The sequence below is a fragment of the Eriocheir sinensis genome, chromosome 51 (assembly GCF_024679095.1).
Source record: "Eriocheir sinensis breed Jianghai 21 chromosome 51, ASM2467909v1, whole genome shotgun sequence".
Lineage (NCBI taxonomy): Eukaryota > Metazoa > Arthropoda > Malacostraca > Decapoda > Varunidae > Eriocheir > Eriocheir sinensis.
Window position 1 is genome coordinate 355,734 of NC_066559.1, and position 22,620 is coordinate 378,353.

At 46.5% G+C, this 22,620-nt stretch overlaps 1 protein-coding gene across 1 annotated transcript; it reads right to left on the minus strand.

The window, feature by feature from the left end:
- Positions 1-11,386: 11,386 nt before the first annotated feature.
- On the minus strand, positions 11,387-12,554 carry LOC126982409 (ELL-associated factor 1-like). The gene is made up of 3 exons (XM_050834457.1): positions 12,489-12,554; positions 11,873-12,407; positions 11,387-11,460 (listed from the first exon to the last, which is right to left on the minus strand). The coding sequence occupies exons 1-3, from the start codon at positions 12,552-12,554 to the stop codon at positions 11,387-11,389; spliced, it is 675 nt and encodes a 224-aa protein (XP_050690414.1).
- Between the last annotated feature and the right edge of the window lie 10,066 nt (positions 12,555-22,620).

Here is a 22,620-nt window from a genome sequence, read left to right on the forward strand (position 1 = left end):
GGCTGGCGACATCTGGCAACTACCCTCGGGGAAACATTCTCTACCGACTTTTATAAAACAACTTAATAATTTTTAGCCGTCTCGTGTCATAAGTTCACCTGTTTGAAAAGTCTCTCGCAGAAGTTCCTGGGCTTATCATGGACCGTTTTGTGATCTTAGTGATAGTTTTACACAACCTCTACACGTATGTACCCTGAACTGGAAAATCACTCATGAAAACCCGGTAATTCCTCTCTGTGGCCTTAGAAAATAGTCGTAATGGGAGCCCGATTAATTCGTTAAGAGACCATTGTTGTTGGATCATTGTTTCCTCCAGTGTCTTGGGTCATGCAGCCTCCCGAGATGGCATTCTCCCCGACGACTCCGAGCTGAAGGGACAGGAGGTGAAACAAAGGGTTCTCGAGGTTGGGCGTTCTGTATCGTCTCCGCCAGTTCTTCACCCCCGCACAGTTGCTATCCATATACAGGGGCCTTGTCCGCCCTCGTATGGAGTATGCATCTCACGTGTGGGGGGGCTCCACTCACACAGCTCTATTGGACAGAATCAGGGTGGAGTTAGGAAAAGCGGTCCAGTGGTGAGGCTTGGATGCCGCTATAGTAATTAGAAACGCCTTCTATCGCAACCAAACAAAATCAACCGAGAAAACTTGCAGGAGTAACTAAATTTTTGTATGTTTTTTTTCTTAGTCAACATTCCACTACTGCTATCGTAAGGGTTGTTTATGTGTCTACTGTTACTTTTATTAGGCTAACTATATGCCATTCTTCCTGTGTATAAGACAAAAGAAGCCCCAACTTTGAGGTTCGCCGGGGTTCTTAACTTCTTACTCTCATAAATATATTTGCCTTCTGTATAAGATCTTTTGTTTCCTTGGTCAGTCCACTGCCGTCGTTCACTAGTGCCTCTCATTCTGTTTCTAGTGCTGCTTACATTACAGTTCTAGTTAATTTGTCATTTACTTCTATATATTTTGCCTCATCAAGCAGATTCGACAATTGGTTCAGCTTTTTTTAACTAAATTCTTCAGCCTCCTCCCTGACTACAAGAATATGGAGGAGTTTCTCATTACCTTACTTTCCCTCTCTCCTCTTTACATTATACCAATCGGTGGCCGCTAGACTTAAGTTCATTTGGTACTGTCTCATCCTTCACTGTGACGGTTTCCCTTTGATATACCGTCAGTTCTGTTAAATGTACTTTCAGTAGGACTTTTAAAGGTCCATTATCTTTTCCCATTTTTCTTGATAAATATATTCATGACACTTACTCTGTATCTTTCCTTAAGTCTAACAAGTTAATATCTTCTTTTTCCTGTATCTGTTCCAAAATTGGCCAATCGTTGCTGGACCAACATTTGTGGTTCTTACTTTGAGATCGTCTTCCATAGCTATAAGGACATGGTTTTATGCTCCTTCATCGCCAGCTCTACAGCCTTACATTTTTTTTCTTATTTCATCACTATTGTTGGTGTATAAGCCTGCAGTATTTTAGGTTCGTATCTTTGCTTACCACGCAGCACCGAAATCGAATCAATGCGTTGGCGTCCTTGCCCGCCTCGCAGGGGATAGCCATAGAATTCTTGAAAACACATACAAGATGGAACGGGTACCGAGAACCGGGTACTGGAAAAGTCCCAATCAAAATGATGTTGGACAGGGCAATACCATATCACCCAAACTGTTTACGGCGAGCTTAGATGAAGTTTTCAAAAAGCTTCACTGAGGGAATAAGGGAAGTACAGCGTATGATAGAAGAACTAAACAAACAGAGCTCACAAGTGTGGCTTCAATCAATTAATATGACGAAGACTAATGTTTTGTTCAACAGTCATTCTCAAATCCAAGAAAAAGCTCGAGAAACAATAAATCGCTGACGAAATCTCTGGAAAGAAAATTGAGCAGTGTCCAAAGAGGGATGAAGAGATCAGTGCTGGGTATCACTATAATGGATGTTGTGGATGAGTTAAGTGCACAAAAAAATGGATGTTGACTTCATCATGATGCAAAGGCACAAGCAAGAGTCGTACATCACGGCGGCCACTATTAAAAAAATGGAAAAAATAGATCTTGTTTCTTAATTAAAATATACATGTTTTCAAGATGCCCGCCGACAATATACAAGGCCCTATAACTTTGTATAGTTTTCTTTCTGTTGCCCTGAGGTTCTTTCATACCAAAAAGGAAATATTTCCCTCAGATCTTGAAGTTAAAAGTCACTTAACCCAGCAACTAAGAAAAACTGAAAATGGATAAGAGAACAGACAGACGTAGATTACATAATAGGCAATTAAAACAAAAAATAAAGGGATGTGTTATGTCAATTTTTTTTTACAGCTAAGGAGACAGTTCAAGGGCGTAAAGAAAAATATAAAAAAAGCCCGCTACTTACTGCTCCTGAATAGAGGTCAAAGGAGTGGCCAAAAAGCGAGGTCAATTTCGGGAGGAGAGGTGTCCTGATGCCCTCCTCTTGAAAGAGTTCAAGTCGTAGGCAGGAGGAAATACAGATGAAGGAAGATTGTTTCAGAGTTTACCAGCGTGAGGAATGAAAGAGTGAAGATGCTGGTTAACTCTTGCATAAGGGGTTTGGACAGTATAGGGATGAGCATGAGTAGAAGGTCGTGTGCAGCGGGGCCGAGGGAGGGGGGGAGGCATGCAGTTAGCAAGTTCAGAAGAGCAGTCAGCATGAAAATATCGATAGAAGAGAGAAAGAGAGGCAACATGGCGGCAGAATTTAAGAGGTAGAAGACTATCAGTATGAGGAGGAGAGCTGCTGATACGAAGAGCCTTTGACTCCACTCTGTCCGATGTGAAAAACGGAAATAGTGTGTGAAACTAATAATAAATAAAGGCTAGTGCTTCTGCCTGCTGATTGTATCCGAAGTCGCCGTGGAAAAAAAATAAAAATAAAAAAAGAATAAAAAAAAAATAAAGAAAGAAAATTAATAAATATAGTAAGATGAGTGTGCAACGAAGAAAAAAATATAATTTTGAAAGGAGAATTCATAAAAGAAAGATAAACGAAACATCTTGTCCCAAAGAATGCTTACCGTCCGCCATATTGGCTAAATTTATTTTGAAGAATGCCGTCATCGTTCGTTCAGTAACCGAAAATGGACAACAGACCAACAGAAAAACAACGACGAAAAGATTTCCACTCTCCTCGCTGCGTTAGGCGGGCGGCGAAATGAGAGATCGGAGGTGTGCCGCTGGTCCCGGGCGTGTTGTGTCCGTGGAGTGTTTGTGTCACGCCGCGGGGTGGCGTGTGGAGGGACAAGGGCGTGAACACACCTCTGTCAAGGCATTGCCTCAGCAAATTCATATAATAATACACACCTATATATCAATACCTGCTAACTACCGTGTTCATAAGAAGGCAATGGCTGAGTGGTCAGCATGTGGGCGCGGTGTCCTGGAGGACCCACGTGCCGCCCGCCGCTGACAATTTTCAGTCATCGCCGAGTGGCCGAAAGCAATCAAAGTGCTATCCTGATGACCGCCTACAAACCCGGTTTCTAGCGGAACCCTTTCAAGGGGATCAAATAGAGCTCCGGGTGCACGGGTGGCAGCATTAGCCAAAGAAGAATAAGAAATGCGTGAGCATGTTGTATTTATTTCCAATCTTTTTATATGTTATAATTTCAAATGTTTATGATTTTATCCTTCGCCTCCTCGCTGTCTGCTCGGCGGACGAGTATTTTATATTTGAATGCTACTCGCATGACGCGGCGTATTGTACGTGTATGGGGGCTTTATTACAACGCTGCTTTTGTTAGTTTGTGTTTAGGAGTCTTCATGCTGCGACTATTTGTGTCTAACTACTTGTGACCAAATATTTGTATTTCTTTCTAACCATTCTGTCTACACCAAGGAAGAGAGAAAGACACCCACACATAACAAAAATATGTTTATTAATTACAAAAAGGAGGAAAGAAAACGTGTTCCCGTTAGACTTTCAACATGACGAGATAATTATTTACACAGAAGGGACAAAAAGAAAAAAATGTGCCGCTTGTACGGGAGACCAGCACCCGCGCACACACACACACACACACACACACACACACACACACACACACACACACACACACACACACACACAGAAAGGCAGTCATTATCGACACTATACGTATAATATTATATCGTTTTGTCGAAGAAATCATAAAAAAAAAAATCCATGAATAATATTAGTTTACAAATAAAACTATAATAATAATGATAGTAGTAATAACAGCAAGCACACACACACACACACACACACACACACACACACACACACACACACACACACACACACACACACACACACACACAATATTGCACAGTCCCATGATATCTTTTTTTTCTTTTTTTTTCATTTCTGTCTGTTATTTATTTTCTTTGGTATCCAGTCTTTCTCGAGTCAGTGGCTATTATGTGGATGAGGTGTTTGCTCTTGTGGACGTGGTGATGGTGGTGGCGGTGGATGTGGTGGTGGTGAAGGTGGTGGTGGTGGTGGTAGTGGTGGTGGTGGTTGCTGGTAATGTAGGTGGTGGTACAATAGTTGATATATAAAAGCTAGTTATGGTTTTTCTTTTTTTATCTACGTTATTTAATTGTATAACCTTCAGTGACTTGCTTCCATCGTTGTTGTTGTTGTTGTTTTTTACAGAAGAGGGCGTTCAAGGGCGTGAGAGACGAGATGTGAAGTTTCCTGTTAAGATTTTGAGTTATGGATAGACCGAGGATATTTAGTGTTGAAGAAGGTGACAGCTGAGTGTTGTCGAAGCATAGGGGATAGGTGTTTGGAAGATTGTGTCGAGTTGATAGGTGGAGAAATTGAGTTTTTGAGGCATTGAAGGACACAAGGTTCCTTCCTGTTCCTGTTGTTGTATATAAGAATAATGTATAAAAGTTCGTCTGCATTAGGTAAAGAAATATATTATAAACTGCTTTCTTTGCATATGGAGACAGGGTTTTAAAGAGCCCTTCGAACAGGCCTTCAGAGTTATTTTCATGAAACATATAAATAAGCTTATCGCCTTTATGATTCCTTTTTACATTATACAAAACAGTACATTTAAAATAAAGTAGTTTTCCTTTATCTACTTTTATCTTCCTTTGTTTCATCCATTTACCCTCCTTACGAAAATATGTACCTCAGTAAACCATTCACAACGATAACACAAACTGGCTTTTTTTTTCCTTTTTTTCTTTCTTTCATGCCTCCAAAATCATCTTCACTGCTACAAGTCACCCCGTCACCCCAACACCCTAAAAAAGCAGCTTCCCTTTGCCTTCCTTCACCCTGACGTGCCATCATTTCACCCCTTCACCCCGTCACCCCAACACCCTAATAAGCAGCTTCCCTTTGCCTTCCTTCATCCTGACGTGCCATCATTCCACCCCTCCACCCCGTCACCCCAACACCCTAATAAGCAGCTTCCCTTTGCCTTCCTTCATCCTGACGTGCCATCATTTCACCCCTTCACCCCGGCACCCCAATAAGTAATCACCCTATATTTTTTTCCACTGACCTTCCAATCCTTCACCCCACCATGTAATCTCCTCTCCCTTTTTTTTTTCATTCCCCTTCTAATCACCGCAACACACTTCACCCCTCACCCCACCACCTAGCCTTCCTCTTTCATTTCACTTCCAATCACCCCTTCACCCCAGCACATAACCTCCCCTTTCCCATTCAAATTCAATTCCCCCTCAAGTCACCCCATCATACTCCACCCCTTCACCCCACCACGTTAACCTCCCCTCTTCCACTCCACTAAAATCACCCAAACTTTCCTTTCATCCCGCACCTCACCACCTAATCTCCCCTCTTCCACTTCACCTCCGATCACCCCATCATACTTCACTCCTTCACCCCACCCCGTAACCTCCCCTCTCCCATTTTTAACCTTCACGAACCCTATACAGCCACCCCCACCATCACCTCATTTTACCATGCACCCCATCACTTACTCACCCCATAAATAACCTCCCATTTTATTTATACAGCCCCCCCCCCCCCCCGCCCCCCATCACCACCACCACAACCAGCACCATTCTTCTTAGCTTGTTCACTCACCACCCAATACCTCCCCCCCCTCCCCCCCCCCTCCCCATCACCACCACAGTTTTCCTTCCCATCACAACCCGACTCCCTCTCCCTCTCCCTCTCCCCTTTCCCTCCCTTCCTTCCTCCCGCCGAAGCCAACAAACAGAAGAGATCGATTTTTGTTGTTATGACACCCGCCCGAGCGACGTTCTGGCCCTTGGTGTGCCACAGAGAGAGAGAGAGAGAGAGAGAGAGAGAGAGAGAGAGAGAGAGAGAGAGAGAGAGAGAGAGAGAGAGAGAGAGAGAGAGAGAGAGAGAGAGAGAGAGAGAGAGAAATAGTACATCTGTTCATGCCTGTCTGCACTTAACATATGGATTGAGTGTGTGTGTGTGTGTGTGTGTGTGTGTATATGTATGTATGTATGTATGTATGTATGTATGCAGCACAGTAGACTACAATAAAAGTTTCCTTCCCATCCAAAAAGAGGCGGGTCAGTAAGGAAGGGAACACCTGGATCGGAGCTGGACATTCGCTATCATATTCACTTCAAGCGTAAATATTTCACCGACACGTCGATGTAAAAACAAATGCGTGCCAACAACTATCTTGAAGTTGACCGACAGAACACCACTGGGAAAGATAAAACACCTTATCTATAAACACCAGAAAAAAAAAAATATTGTTAACAGTTTTCGCTCAAGGGGCCTCTTAATCCTTTACAGATGATGGCAATTCTAGTATGTCAATTTAAGGGCAAGGGTATTTTGTTATCAAAGAATATAATTAGCAAATGCATCTAAGAGGCTAACGCAGTAGTCGACCCGCCTTTTCTTCACTCTTGCATCGAATCAAGGTTGTCACGCTTGGGTTCAACCAGTCACCAAATTGAGTCAACCAGTGCACGATTTCTGTCATGCATTGAACCTGGTCACTAATGTCAAGTCAACCAGTAGATTAGCCTGGTACCTGCGGGGATCATCACTCACACACACCATTTCATTATATATATCAACGCATTTGTGATCGGTTTATGCATCATCTATTTTGGGGGGTTTATATCATGGCACAAATTTGGCCCGTCGCTGCTACACTGTAAAGCCACAAATTTGACCCGTCGCTGCTACACGGTAAAGCCACAAATTTGACCCGTCGCTGCTACACGGTAAAGCCACAAATTTGACCCGTCGCTGCTACACGGTAAAGCCACAAATTTGGCCCGTCGCTGCTACACTGTAAAGCCACAAATTTGGCCCGTCGCTGCTACACTGTAAAGCCACAAATTTGACCCGTCGCTGCTACACTGTAAAGCCACAAATTTGACCCGTCGCTGCTTCCAGGTTGATTAACTCATGCATCTATCTCTCCTCCCGAAATTGATCTCTCTTTCGGCCACCTCTTTGGATTCTTTTTAGGAGCAGCGAGTAGCGGGCTTTTTTTTATTATTGTTTCCTTTTTTTGTGTGCCCTTGAGCTGTCTCCTTTGTTGTAAAAAAAAAAGCTGGCTGACTAATGCAGGGGAGAGACATACATTTCACACTTGCATCGCTGTCCTTGCAAATATTAAAATAATCGGAGTAATTTATATGATTTAAATGACTTTCTATTTCTTCCTCGAGCACTGTTTTGGGTTGAGGGTTAGGCAACAGGACGCAAAGAGAATATTACTCATAAATTACTGTTACTTCGATTTTTTTCCCTTTTACAACTCAAGAACAATACATTTTTTCTCTCCAAACATTCCTTTTAACCCTTTGACTGCGGATTTCCTATAGTCAGACCTCACCAAGCTACAGGAATGGAACAAAAAGTGGCTGCTACAATTCAGTGAAGAAAAATATAAAGTCCTGCACATTGGGAGGGAATATCCAGCGTACCAATACCACATGGGAAACACTCCACTATCCACCACAGAGGCAGAGAATGAAAGGGATATCCAGCGTACCAATACCACATGGGAAACACTCCACTATCCACCACAGAGGCAGAGAAAGACCTGGGAGTGTATGTTACCAGGCTACCAGGGAAGGGATATCCAGCGTACCAATACCACATGGGAAACACTCCACTATCCACCACAGAGGCAGAGAATGACCTGGGAGTGTATGTTTCCAGGCTACCAGTGAAGGCTAAATCCGTGGCAATCGCAGGGGAGGGGTTAACGCATTCAGGCACCGTCTATACTGCGCCTGCATAGAATGTGTCAGAGTGTAGAAGTTCTATGGGACTCTTGAAGATATGACATTATGATAAAGAGGAGACCAACAGTAAGTGAAATAAATAAAAGTGGACATTTCAGTCTGTTGCACACTTCTTTCACCTTTCTGTAGTGCTATATTGGAAGGCACTGCTGTCTGGCCCTGTAATGACAACGGTATTCAGACGATGTGATTCTCGGATGTTTTAGGTTGGTATGACAAGACACTTTGCCATCTCACATCAGCTATTTCTAAAGGTCAAAGAGGGGATCAGTCGGGTTCTAATGAGTGTTTCTTTAGGTTCATGATACAGAGGAAGGGTCAGACTACCACCAGGGTCATAAAACTACCCCTGGAAATGCCCACAACTCCTACGAAAGCCTTGTCAAATATGTGTTCTTGGGCGGCGAAATATCTCATAATACGCAATCAGCCTCTCATGCATCTCTCTACGGAAGCTTCAGTAATATACTCTCGCTGCTATATGGATACTGTATAGTGTTGTAGTGTTTACCATCTTGTGAGTACAGGTTTGCTATCACAGTAAAGGAAACAGCTCAATGGCAATAAACAGAGAAGAAATAAAAGGGCCGCTAATCACTGCTCCTGCATAAGCAAAGAGAGGGAGTAGACTCAGTGGACAAAAGGGAGATCAATTTCGGATGGAGAGTTGTCTTGAAAGGATGAACTTCAGCTGTCATAAGTAGCACAGAGGTTATAGGTACAGCCTACGTGCCAGCTGCTGCCTGCTCACATATAAACACACGAAAGACTGAGATCGGTATTCTAAGACACTCGCTCCTCACATCAGCTACTTCTAAAGGTCAAAGAGGGGGTCAGTCGGGTTCTAATCAGTGTTTCTTGAGGTTCACGATACAGAAGAAGGGTCACATTACCACCAGGGTCAGTACAGCACGTTTGTAAGCTCCCCAACCAAACACAAAACGCGACGAGAATTCCTTGTATAGTGTTTTTTTTTATTTTTACAGCAGAGGAGTCAGTTCAAGGGCATAAAAAAAGATAACAAATGTGAAATAAAAACACTATACAAGGAATTTTCGTCGTGTTTCGTGTTTGGTTGGGGAGCTTACAAACGTGCTGTACTGGACTGTAAGACTGGCCCATAAAGCTACTCCTGGAAATGCCCACAACTCCTACGAAAGCCTTGTCAAATATATGTTCTTGGGCGGCGAAATGTTTTATGATACGACCCAAAATATCCAACACGTCATATCGTGAAATCGTATTGTGGTGTTGTATAACAGTTGGAGAACTAAACTTACTTTTTTAACGATCCGTAACACAATGTTTAATGATACATGTGAGGCGTATGTTGGGTATTCTGAACCTTCTTTGCCTGCCATCATGAAGTCTGGAAATACTTTTTTTTTTACAGCAAAGGAGACAGCACAAGGGCACACACAAAACAGAAAACAATAAAAAAAAGCCCGCTACTCGCTGCTCCTGTAAAGAATCCGAAGAGGTGGCCGAAAGAGCACTCAATTACATGAGAAGAGGTGTTCTGATACCTTTGGTTAGGACTTTACTATTTCTTAAATGGGTCTGTAGCAAGCTGTGGGACGCCTATAGTGCCGGTAGGCTTGCTTGAGGGGCCTGGATGGTAGTCGGCCCCAGCCCATATTGGCGCAGGCAGGTGTTTATAGTGGCGCCATCTTCTCTTGATGTTACAGTATTACCACATTGTTTTCAGTATCCTCCCTGCACGGATCACAGATGAATTATGATGCCTGCCAGTGCTTCGGGGTTTAGCTGACATCGCCTCTGTGGCTGTGTTTAAAAGAGGGGGAGAGGAAGCACACGTGTTTATGAGAGAAGTGTTTGGCCGGCAGTTTGGCTTCTGTTTTGACGGTAGCTGTGTTGTCTTTCGATGTACAAAATAAGAAACTGAACGTGTATATGACTGGTTTGAACTGAATCCCTAAATTATTGTGTGTTAGTGTTAGTGTGTGTGTGTGTGTTTGTGTGTGTGTGTGTGTGTGTGTGTGTGTGTGTGTGTGTGTGTCCCTTGGTATGTTTTTTTTTCTTTTTCACAGCTAAGGAGACAGTTCAAGGGCGTAAAGAAAAATATAAAAAAAAAGCCCGCTACTTACTCCTCCTGAAAGCAAGCAACATGAGACTGCCACCACCACCACCACCCCCACCATCGCCTCTACCCCCCCCCCCCCATCGCCTCTACCCCCCCCCACACCATCGCCTATACCACCACCACGTCATCACCTCCCTAGACTCAACCTCTTACTCTAACATTGCTTCTTATTCAACACCTAGTCCGAATTTCAATGCTTTTTTTCTTCTTCTCTATCCTCCTCCTCCTCCTCCTCCTTCTTCGTCTCCTCCTTATCATCTTCCTAATCATCAGCTTTGCCTCCATTCCTTCTTTTTCTTCTTTGTTGACTTCTACTTTTCTTCTTTTTCTTCTTCTTCTTCCGTTTCTCTTTCTTTTTCTTCTTCTCTTTCTTCTTCTTCCTTTTCCTTTTTCATCCGGTAATCTTCCTTCTCCTCCACCTCCTCCTCGTCCTTTTCCTCCATTTCCTCCTCCTCTCACTCCAACTCCATTTCACTATCTTCACCACTATCCTCGTCACTGCCATCATCATTTTCGTCCATCACCACCACTGCCTTCACCATCACCACCATCACCATCACCACCATCTCCACAATAAACTACCTCATTTTACATCACCAATCTGCGGTCGCCTTGGCACTTCATCACTCTCACCATCTTCACGGCTGTTATCACCATCCTCACAATCACCACTATGGCTGTCGCCCTCACCATCATGACAGCCATCACATTCACCGCAGCAGCACTTGGTCATCCCAGCACTCAGCCATCGAGGTGACTCTCTCCTGGCGAGCACCTGTTTGTTTTCAATGAATATTTCTGTTTGCAAAATAACACACACGCACAATCTCCACGAGTATCCATAAGTCACCGTGTTAGTCATTACGCTCAAAACACACACACACACACACACACACACACACACACACACACACACACACAGGTGATGAATTTCCCCATGGTTCTTGCCCTTCGGCGTTGGTGTGTGGGGACTCCAGAGGCAACACTCCTCCAGAGCCTCGCAGAACACGCGTGACGCCCAGCACGGCGGCGGCTTCCACGGGACACTCGCGTCTAGGGGCAGCGAGGACGGGCCAGTGGTCTTCCAGGGTTGTGTGACCCGGCGGTGGCTGGGTCTGGGGACGCGGCTGTCGAAAGGGCGGCATTCCGGAACGTCTCAGGGTATCCTGCAGGACTCCGCGGGTCCAAGGCGGCGAGGTATTCGTGGTTCCATATCATCCCGCAAGAAGCAGGTCAAGGGTGGATCTGCCAGGCCCCGGGTGGCGTGCAGGGCCCTGCCCGTGTCTAGCCGTGCCCCGTGTGGGTGGGGCAGCTTCAGGCCCGGTAAGGAGAACGCGGCGAGGCCTCAGCGGGCGTGTCCCCGTCAGCGGGACCCACGGGTGGCGGCGGAGAGTCATGCTCGTGTCCTCCCGAGCCCCTGCTAACACGGGTCCTGCGGCGGCCCCGGTACGGACGGTAGCAGCGGTGCCCTCACACTGCTGCTGCTGCTGCTGCTGCTGCCCCTGCCACTACTGCTGCTGCCGCTACTACTACTGCCACTGCCACTGCTGCAGCCTCCGCTACTGCTGCTGCCGTTGTCACCGCTGTTACTGCTGGTGTTGTTACTGCTGCTGCTGCCGCCGCTGGTGCTGGTGTTTCTGCTGGCGAGGCTGCTGGTGCTGGCAGCGCCCAGGGTGAGGATCGCTGCGGCGCCGAGCTCCATGGGCAGCGGTGGGTGCCTGTCGCTGGCGGAGGGCGGCAGCCTGTTGGAGGAGGTCTCGGAGAGCGGCGAGGCGCGTTGTGTGTTGGCCTCTACCTGGGCTGGGGGCAGGGCAGCGAGGGGCGGGCGGGGCTGCTGCCCCTGCTTGTCCCGCAGCTTGCGGCGGGTGCGTGCCTCCAGGGCCTCTTGCAGGTCCGTGATGTAGTCGATGGCGGAGTGGATGAGGCGCACGCGGGACAGCTTGCCGGTGCGGGGCATGCCGGGCACCAACTCACGTAGCTTGTCCAGGTACAGCCGCATCTCAGCTCCGCGGCCCTCCTCGGCCCCGGAGGCCTCGGCGGGGGTCGCCCCGGCACCCTCTGAGCTGGAAGACGCCTCAGAGGACGAGGCCGAAGAAGAGGACGAAGCCAAGGATGAGGATGAGGCCGAGGAGGAGGCTGCTGGCTGCAGGGTCGCCTTGAGGGGCTTGGCGCAGCGGGCACGCAGGATGTCCCTGTCCAGGGCGGGCTTGTCGGGCTTCATGGTGCCTCGGTGCGGCACTCCAGGCGGACGGCGGGACAACACACACCACTCCTCGCCCTCCCAGCTGGCGCCACGACCCGACTGAGGCCATTCCGCCGCCCTCCGCCACTCAGCGGCCGCCGCCGATCAATAGTCCCGCCCCTCGGGACCGCCGGGCCAATCCTGGCGGCCGGCGCCTCGCTGCTGTCCCCTGTCGGTGGTGCCATCTCGACCGCCTGTTATCTTGGGTCTCCTGCGTTATGAATATTACACCGTGTTGTTCCCTGGGCAGGGGCCGGGGCTCCGCCACGGCCTGGCGCCTCCTGAAGGGGCTTTGGCGGCGCCGCCCCGGGCACGCCTGAGGGGAGGCGTGAGGGCAGGGAGGGGAGCAGTGCCGCCAGGGCCGAGGGGAGGGACAAAGGGAGGGAGGAATGGAAGGCCGCGGGGCCTCGGCTGCAACTTTATGAGCCGTGAGTCCTTGGGGAGTCTGGAGTGTGCCGCGGCGCTGCACCCCGCGACACTACACGCCCCGCGACGGAACACATCCCGCGGCACGGAACACCCCACCGCTAGACACCTCATTATACTCCCAAACACCCCGACAACCAGCCACATCACCCCAGCACAACCCGGCACACAGCAATACGACTAACCTTAGCAAAACCCATCGCCCCAACCACAACCAGAACCTTGTGACACACCCAACGCCTGCCACACCTCCACCACACCTCCCACACCTGTCTCATCACCACACCTCCATCACACCTGTCTCACTACCCCACCATCACACCTCCCACACCTGCCACACCACCACACCTCCCACACACCTGTCACCCGCCACGCCTCTGCCCCCCCCCCCTACCACCACCACCACCACCAGCATCACCTCACCCAACACTAGTGATTAAAAAAAAATATATATATGAGTTTTTAACGAAAGCCTTCCAACAAGTGCAATGATCTTTGTATTCATAGTTAGTTTTCTTCTTCGTTCAGTCGTCCTTTCCGCACGTTTCTTTGTCTGCGAGAAAAACGTTTGCCTTTATTGTAAGTATTACACTGGACGTTTCGAGTCGTAACGAAGCCTTTACGAAGGTGATCTGAAATTCCTCTCTGCCAAGTTTATCAAGGGATTGTTGCTGTCAATATCGTCACCTATTTGATCTTGCTTTCGGCCACCTCCTTTGTTTCTTTTTTAGGAGCAGCGAGTAGCGGGCTTTTGTGTGTGTGTGTGTGTGTGTGTGTGTGTGTGTGCCCTTGAGGTGCCTCCCTTGTTGTAAAAATAAAAATAAAAACTTCGTAAGCAGACCGCCTAAGTCAATGTTTTCTACTTTACAGGAAACAGGAAAAGAACTGCCATTATCTCATTTGGCTTAATATTTAGGCAGAAATGAAAAGGCCAATTCTAGAACCCTCAAACCCTGAATGACGAAGGCAACTATACAAAATCGGGCGTCACGTGTTAAAAAATTGATGTAGACAAAAACCTGGAAATCGCTGAAAAATGACTTAGGCGATTATTTCATGAGGGTGACGATATGCAGGAGTAATGTGTACTACAGACAGACGCAGATACACACGGCTGCATTCATACACATTCATTGATACTCAAGGATACAGAAGGACACACAGCGGTATACGGAGACTCCAGGATGCCAGACAGCCTATGCATGGCAGCACATAAGAACACATGCATACTGACACATACTGACACAATACACACATACACAACATGGTACACATAACGACAAGCACATACTGACACACTTATAATAACACAAATACTGACATAAATACATCCCCACATACTGACACACACATACACATACATGGTACACATAACGACAAGCACATACTGACACACTCATAATAACACAAATACTGACATAAATACATCCCCACATACTGACACCTGACACACTGACACAAACACTTACACACTAAATCACTCTAATGCACACTTCAAAAGTCCTGCCGTCACAAATACTTTAATTTTTTTTTTTTACAACAAAGGAGACAGCTCGAGGGCACAAAAAAAAGGAAACAATAATAAAAAAAGCCCGCTACTCGCTGCTCCTAGGTTAGTCAGGTTACGAGGGCAAGTCTCACTGGACAAAGAATTCTCAGGTACTCGACAGGAATTTCAGGGGTGAACTGCGTGTTTGAGAATAGCTGTTTAGTGCAGTAATCCACGCAGTTCACACGATGGGACCAGGGAAGGGGCCGATTTTAAGGTTAATAAGAAGGTAGGTAATCCATGCACTTCAGATGCGCGATGGTACCAGGGAAGGGGCCGATTTTAAGGTTAATAAGAAGGTAAGAACATAAGGAGTCTGCGAGAGGCTGGTAGAGCTATACAGGGCAGCTCCTCTAATCTTAACCTCACATATCCTCACTACACATGAATTTATCTAAACTTTTCGTGAAGATCTCTATCATACTGCCACTCACTACATGACTGCCAAGCCTGTTCCTTTCATCCACCACTCCATTAGTGAACCATGCCTTGCCTATGTCTTTGTTGAATCTAAATCTATCGAACATAAGCCCATTAATGCTATACGTCTCATCAGCTCTCCTCTTACTGATAGTTTTCAACCTCTTAAATTTCGCCGCCATGTTGCCTCTCTTTCTATCTTCTATCGATATTTTCACGGTGACTGCTCTTCTGAACTTGCTAACTGCATGCCTCCCCCCCTCCCGCGGCCTCGCCACACACGACTTTCTACTCAAGCTCATCCCTTTACTGTCCAAATCCCTTACGCAAGAGTTAACCAGCATCTTCACTCTTTCATCCCTCACGCTGGTAAACTCTGGAATTCTGGAACTCTTTCAAGAGGAGGGTATCAGGACACCTCTACTCCCGAAATTGACCTATCTTTCGGCCACTCCTCTAACTCTTTTTAGGAGCAGTGAGTAGCGGGCTTTTTTTTTTACATTTGTTACCTTTTTTTATGCCCTTGAACTGACTCCTCTGCTGTAAAAAAAAATTAAAAATACGTGTCCTCCCCGGCTCTCTTACCGCCAGAACTCTTTGCGCTTGTCATGTGGTCTCTTCTATAGGTTAACCACTGAACCAACTGAATGGACTGTGTTTCTGCTTTACCCTTCCTTTAAGAGAGGAGTATCAGTTCACCTCACTATCCGAAATTGGGTTATCTTATTGCCACTCATCTCTACTTTGTTTTATAGGAGCAGTACTTAGTGGGCTTTTTGTTGGTTTTATTTTAATTATCCTTAACCCGGTAGCAGCGACGGGCCAAATTTGTGGCTTTACCGTGTAGCAGCGACGGGCCACATTTTTGCCATGATATAAACCCCCCAAAATAGATGATGCATAAACTGATCACAAATGCGTTGATATATATTATGAAATGGTTTGCGTGAGTGATGATTTTTTCTCATTTTTCTCGCTTAGAGGGACCATTAAGAAACATGATCCCCGCAGCTACCTGGTTAAGCTGATTTCTCTACTAAAGAAAAATATGAGTTGGGAGTACGCGGCCAGCACCAGTATACTTCAAGAGGTACATCGGTTGAGAGTTTGAGGACCATGCACTGAGCTACTCACCAAATGAACTTTAGAAAACGCCCGAGTGCTCTCTTTTAAAACACGACTGACACTGAAAGGAGAAAGATGAAAGAGAAAAAAAGATAGCGAAGGGAGAAAACATTTATAAAACACACTTCTTCCTTCCCTTTTCCCCTCCCTTCCTTCTCCTATTTCCTTTCCATCTCCTCTACCACTTTCCTTCTCTTCCTTCTTTCCCTTTAAAGAAGAAAAAAAAACATACAGACAGTGAAAACAGGTAGATCAAAGAAACGAAAACAAAGTGGAGGGAGGAAGATTAGACAAAAATAAAGACAGAGAGAAAGATTACAGAAAAATGAAGACAGTGAAGAGAGAGAGAGAGAGATATTAAAGAAAACAAACATACGGACAGTGAAGGGAGGAAAACTTAAGAAAAAAAGACACTGAATTGAGGAAGATTGAAGACGAAAAAAAAAGACAAACAGTGAATGGAGGAAAATTAAAGGAAAAGGGTGAGATTAAACAACAACAACAACAACAACAACAACAACAACAACAACAACAAGGCAGAGAGAAAAGATAAAGAAAAAAACAGACAGTGAAGGAAGATTAAAGAGAAAAACAGACAGACATTGAAAGAAAGAAAAGAAAAAAAAGTAGACGGTGTGTGTGTGTGTGTGTGTGTGTGTGTGTGTGTGTGTGTTCTAAGAGGGGACAACATAACTTTCACCGTGACTAATTACTCTCTCTCTCTCTCTCTCTCTCTCTCTCTCTCTCTCTCTCTCTCTCTCTCTCTCCTCCTCCTCCTCCTCCTCCTCTTCCTCCCCTCTTCCTCCCCTCTTCCTCCCCTCTTTATCGACCCTTGGCACCTGCAGATCGATTTTCCACTCCACGAAAACCTTGGGGAGTTGAGAGAGAGAGAGAGAGAGAGAGAGAGAGAGAGAGAGAGAGAGAGAGAGAGAGAGAGAGAGAGAGAGAGAGAGAGAGAGAGAGAGAGAGACAGGCAGACAGACAGATAGAAAGAATGAGAAAAAAATGAACAGAGAAAGAAAAAAAGAAAATAAGAAAGAAAGAAAAGAGAGAAGGAAAAAAAGAAATATTATAAAGAAAACGTAATGAGGGCAAAGGAGGAGATGATGAGTGTGCAAAGGAGGAAATAAAAGTATGAAAGGAGAGGAAAAAAAAAGTATGAAGCGAAGGGAAATTAGAGGAAGGGCAAAGATTATGTCGATGATGATGGTAATGGAAGAAGAAGAAGAAGAAGCAGAAGCAGAAGCAGAAGCAGAAGAAGAAGAAGAAGAAGAAGAAGAAGAAGAAGAAACAGAATCAGAAGAAGAAGATGAAGAAGAAGACGAAGACGAAGACGAAAACGAAGACGAAGACGAAGAAGAAGAAGACGAAGGCGAAGAAGAAGAAGAAGACGAAGACGAAGAAGAAGAAGAAGAAGAAGAAGAAGAAGAAGAAGAAGAGGAGGAGGAGGAGAGAGGAAGACAGGTGTGGAGGGAGGCACCGCGACAGATGGCAAGGGAGGGGAGGGAATTAACCTGATTATCTCCCCCCTCACCCTCCTCTCCCCTTCCCCTCACCCCCTCTCACCCCTCATCACCATTCCCTCACCCCTTCCTCTCTTTTTCTCTTTCTCGTTCCTTTCAATCGCTCGCCCCTCTTTCATTCCTCTCATGCATTCCCTTTCCCTTCTATCTCCCACCCTTCCATTCCTCTTCTCTATCGTTCCCTCACTCCCTCCTTTCCTCTTCTCTCCTCATTCCCTCCCGTTTCCTCTTGCCTCACATCTTTCCCTCTCACCCTCCCCTCAATCTTTCCTCCCCTATCCTTCTCTCTCCTACCTCTCTCTCTCTCCACGCACTCTATCCCTCAACCTTCCCTCTTCTTTTCCCTCCACCTCCCGTCACTCTTTCCCTTCATCTGTTATTTCATTCCTATTTACTTTCCCTTTTTCTTTAAGTCGCCCTTTTCTTCCTCTTCCTTTCCTCTCCTCTCCTCCCTTTCCATGTCTCTCCCTTCCTGTTCCCTCTCCTTTCCCTTGCTTCCATGTACCCCTTCCTCTTCCTTTCCTCTCCTCTCCTCCCATTCCTTGCGTCTCCCTTCCTATTCCCTAGCTCTCCTTTGCCCTTGCCTCCTTATCCCCCTTCCTCTTCTCTTTCCTTCCTTCCAATGGAGCAAAATTCTATATGACAGTATTTTTAGACTCTTTCGGCTTCCACAACAACTATTCCCAAAGGCCACGAGGGAGATTAGTCGGGTCCTTATGAGTGGTATCACATTCATGGTACAGAAGCCTTGTCAGACCACCGCTAGGCTCATGCAACGACCAGTGGAAATACTCACACGACCTCCACCAAAGTCTCCTCTCCTCCCATTCCCTGCCTCTCCCTTCCTATTTCCTAGCTCTCCTTTGCCCTTGCCATGGTACAGAAGCCTTGTCAGACCACCGCTAGGCTCATGCAACGACCAGTGGAAATACTCACACGACCTCCACCAAAGCCTAATCAAATGTGAGTGTGTGAGCCCCGGGATGTTTGAGGATATGGCCCACAGTGTCGAGGCTTCTTCTTTCGTGAGAGTCTACGGGGTTTAAGTTGACGATTTCACTTACACACGTACTTGAAGAAACGATGATAGAAAGAGCAAGATGGGATGAGTTATGAGTGTGCCAGAACTATAACAGAACCCCCAAATGTATAAAGGAGTGATGGACAGTTAGAGGAAAGTGTGCAAATTAAGACCAAAAAACAGCACCAAGTTTTCATAGAAGCTCACCACCATCACCCCCACACCCCAAACACACACACCAGTCCGAACAGCTGCTCGCCTCGTCACATAGTTTGAATAATCCAATATGTGCGGCTCTTCGGGGACGGCGGACGGGCGGGCACGAGTTTGTTTTGTGAAATGGGTTTACAATTTTGATCGTCCCCTCACTCCCTCCCTCCCTCCCTTCCCTCCGTCCTCTCTCCCCTTCCCCCTTCACTCCCTCCTCTCCCCCCTTTCCCTCCCTCCTCTCCACTCCATATGGGCGGGAAACAAAGACACCCGATCACTGGCCATGACTTCGGCTTCATATGCAAACACTGAACCCTTCGAAACCCCGCTAAACCCTCGAAAAGAACCCGAAATATGATGTTAACTCCTGGTTCTGTCTGAGGAAGTCGCGTTTTCTTTGGCGGCATGAAGAAAAAGGGGTTCTGGTCTGAGTTGGCGAGAATGCGAGAGACGGAGAGAGGAAATGAGAGGAGCACCGAGGGAAATCCAAAGGGAAGGTCGGTGGAATTTGCAAGGTAATGAATGTTTTAGTGCCGGTGGGAATGAGAGAGGGAGGGATGGATGGAGGAAGGAAGGAAGGGAGAAAGTCAAAGGGGATGGAAGGGAGGGGCAGTGACAGCAAAGGAGGCCCCAAACGAAGAAGGGGAGGTAGAAGAGGGCGAGGAAGGGATGCAATGAACGAAAAGGGAGAGGAGAGGGATAGAAAAAGGGAAGGAGGGAGAGAGAGGGATGATGGGAAGGAGGGAGAGAGAGGGATGATGGGAAGGAGGGAGAGAGAGGGATGATGGGAAGGAGGGAGAGGGGGACAAAAATAAAATGTCAGAGAGAGGGAAGAGAGGCTGGAAGGGAGGAAAAGGGACAGCAAAGGAGGTCTCAGGCGAGGAAGGGAAAGAGAACTACATTACATAGAATTGCATAGATAACCAGACCACATAGGCCCTAACTAGGTGGTCTGTCCTAAACCTAAGAGACAGTTGCTATACGGCTACCATGGCGTTGAAACTGACCTAGTGAACATTTAGATGGAGCGGGAGGTAGAAGAAGGCGAGGAAGGTGCAAAGAAGAAAGGGACGCAAGGAATGAATAGGGAGATGGGAGGGAGGGACGATGGGAGGGAGGGAGAGATGAAGGGAGGGACGAAGGGAGAAATTCAAAGGAAGAGATGAGTGATTGGAAGGGAGGGAAGAAAGCCCCACCGGGAAGAAGCCTTGGGCCGACCATCAGGCCCCACCGGGAAGAAGCCTTGGGCCGACCATCAGCCCCCACCGGAAAGAACCATACCGGCGCAATAGGCCGCGACGTAAAAAAAATAATAATAATAATAATAATAATAATAATAATAATAATAAAAAAAAAAACCGGCGCTCGGATAAATATGATGGCAGGTGAAGTGCAGCTCAAAAAAAGGGAAAGAAAATAAGCTCGACGTGAAGGAATGATTCAAAAATGGAAAAGAAAAAGACATTCCTTAACTCTTCTTCAGGTAAAAGAAAAAATAATCATACTAAAAAATCTGATACTCTCTCTCTCTCTCTCTCTCTCTCTCTCTCTCTCTCTCATAATGTCACCAGGGAGGGCGGGGCTTCACCTCGCCTGCCCTCCCTCCAATATTCACTCTCGACCTATCCAGCTTCTCTCCCTCTCTCCCTCTCCCTCTCCCTCTCTCCCTCCTAACGCAGTTCTCTCTTCTCTCCTCTCCTTCGTTTCCCTCCCTTCCTTTTCATTTCTTTCCACTCCTCTCATTTCCTTTCATCTCTGCTTTTCTCTCTTCTCTTCGTCTCTGTTTCACTCTCCATTTCTTTATCCTTATTCTTCCTTTCTGTATCTTTTTTGTCATAACTTTCATATATTTTTTTTACTTTCCTTTCCTTTACAGTTCTATATTCCTTCCCTTCCTCTTCTTTCCTCTTCACTCTTTCCCTTTCCGCTTATCTACCTTCTTCTATACTTTCTCTTCCCTCTTATCTCTTTCTTGCAATCTCAGTCCTTTCATCTTCTCCCTCTTCTCTCGTTTAATCTACTCTCCTCCTCTACCTTTTTCTTTGTAATCTCACATTCTCCTCTTCTCCCTCTTCTCTTTTTTACTCTACTCTCCTCCTCTACCTCTTTCTTGTAATCTCCCACATTTCTTTTCCCTCCTCCCTCCTCCCATCTCTTAATCTCCCATGCATCTCTTTTCTAATATTCCTCTCCATCTTATCTCTGTGCTTTCTTCTCTTTGCCTTGGAGTAAATAAAAGAGAAGGAGGAGGAGGAGGAGGAGGAGGAGGAGGAGGAAAGGCAAGAGAATGAGGAAGATATAGGAGTAAGAGAAGGAGGAAAAAATGAAAAGAAGAAGAGGCACAGGGGGAGTTTAAAGAGTACAAAGAGGAGAAGAAGGAAGGAGAGAGTAACAGGAGTGAGTGAGGGAGAGAGAGAGAGAGAGAGAGAGGAGAGAGAGAGAGAGAGAGAGAGAGAGAGAGAGAGAGAGAGAGAGAGAGAGAGAGAGAGAGAGAGAGAGAGAGAGAGAGAGAGAGAGAGAGAGAGAGAGAGAGAGAGAGAGAGAGAGAGAGAGAGAGAGAGAGAGAGAGAGAGAGAGAGAGAGAGCGTTAAGCAAAGAAAAGAAAAACACAATACAAGGAGTCTGCAGAAAGAAAGACGCAACAGTAACAGAAAACAAAATAAAATAACATAATGTAACGAGTCTCCAAAAGGAAAAACGTAGAGCAAAGAATGTTAAAGAGAGGGTAGAGGGGAGGAGGACTAAGGCTCGGGGATAGTCAGGATAGAGGAGGAGGAGCTACCTCGTAAAGGCCTACCTGCCTCTTGTAGACTCCTGCGTTCTTATGTTCTTATGTTCTTATGATGTGGGGGGGGGGGGGAAGGGGGAGGGGGAGGGGCAGGGCTTGCGTGAGAGCCATGGATCACAGCTGAGTACGGTGAATATCGACCTGCCGCTGCTGCTCCGATAAACAGGTACACAGAGGAACCACCACCACCACCACCACTTCTACCATCACCACCACCACCCACACCTGTCGTAAGTCACCACCACCAGGTTCAATTTATGATATTACCTCTCATTCGTCCCAGAGTACACAGGCCAGTACGCCAACGGTCCTTGCAAGAATACCGCGGAGTCACGGATTGGCCTGGCCCACGGTGTTATGGACTCGCTCAGCATGCACGAGGATATGGTGTTGTCGATACCTGTGCAGAATGATAAGGATCCGGAACTTGAAATCCCTTGTGCTCCTTGTCTTACTCTACGACTCTAACATTGGGTCGTATTACTAAACATTTCGTCGCCCAAGTACCCATATTTAACAAGGCTTTCGTAGGAGTTTTGGGCATTTCCAGGAGTAGTTTTATGGCCCTGGTGGTAGTTTGACCCTTCTTCTGTACCGTGAACCTAAGGAAACACTCATTAGAACACGACTGACCCCCTCTTTGACTTTTAGATATAGCTGATGTGAGAAGGCGGAGTGTCTTATAATGCCCCCCTAGATGCCCTTCCTGACGGCGGCACTGGGGCTCCAACCGCCTCGCCTTGGCTTTTCGACCCCATGTCTTGACGCTCCAACTTATAGACCGCAACACCCAACTTTCATTTAAGGTATTACTATGTCTGCCAAAAGCGCTTCGTCCAATTCCTATCCAGTCTCAGATATCTTCTTCGTTGTCTGGGTTTGGACTATTTGTGTGTCCCAGATATATGTGTTCCTAAATATAGTTTCTCAAGTGTGATTCTACCTACACCAGCCCCCTGTCCCCACCTACCACTATCTGTCAC